Source organism: Nematolebias whitei, chromosome 3, assembly GCF_014905685.2.
Source record: "Nematolebias whitei isolate Nwh7 chromosome 3, NemWhi1, whole genome shotgun sequence".
Lineage (NCBI taxonomy): Eukaryota > Metazoa > Chordata > Actinopteri > Cyprinodontiformes > Rivulidae > Nematolebias > Nematolebias whitei.
Window position 1 is genome coordinate 1582892 of NC_056500.1, and position 654 is coordinate 1583545.

The 654-nt window shown below is 52.8% G+C and overlaps 1 protein-coding gene across 1 annotated transcript in view; it reads right to left on the reverse strand.

Annotated features, from left to right (window-relative positions):
- Window positions 1-654, reverse strand: part of ap1m2 (adaptor related protein complex 1 subunit mu 2) — a 9358-nt gene extending 8704 nt beyond the window's left edge. Inside the window, exon 1 of the mRNA XM_037674412.1 lies at window positions 440-654. Within this exon, the coding sequence (XP_037530340.1) occupies window positions 440-481 (42 nt within the window). The 5' untranslated portion in view covers window positions 482-654. The remainder of the gene's footprint in view (window positions 1-439) is intronic.

Below are 654 nucleotides of genomic sequence, written 5' to 3' on the forward strand. Positions count from 1 at the left end.
TCTGGAGCAGCTCACAGATGTTCTGACCCGTCAGCAGGTTCTGGAGCTCAGGTGAGCCTGTGTCTGTAAAAGGTAATAAACGGAGTTAAAACATTTTTTCTGAACGTCTCGTGAAAATGTGCAGTTTCGCGTCATGTTACATGTGAAACATGACGCGCACGCGCGAAGCACAGACGCTGAAACATGTTGAAGACGGAAGCAGGTGCTGGGACTCACCTGGAAGCTGCTCAGGTGCTTTCACATGAACCCGGAAGTAGAAAATAAGGACCGATAAATTAAACAGCAGTCGCGAGGCCTCTAATTATTTCTTACCGACGACTTTGATGTTTAAGGATCAAAGCAGCAGTTAGGAAGAGGCGCGCGCTCACTCACTCTTTCAACTTTTGTGGTTGATCTGTGCGGAAAAGTGCGCGTGCGCTCCATGGCCGGAGCCTCTCACCTTCCCCTTGAGGTCCAACACAAAGACAGCGGAGGCTGACATGGTTCTTCACACGGAGGTCGGAAGTTCAGCTCGGTTCGGTTCGGCCGTGAAAACCCGACAGAACCATCGGTGTGCGTGGAGGTGCGTGGAGGTGGGAGCCGCGAGTCCACCGTGACGTTGCGTCACGCAGGTGAAACATTAACCAGCTCACCTGAACGGAGCAAGGCGGGAGG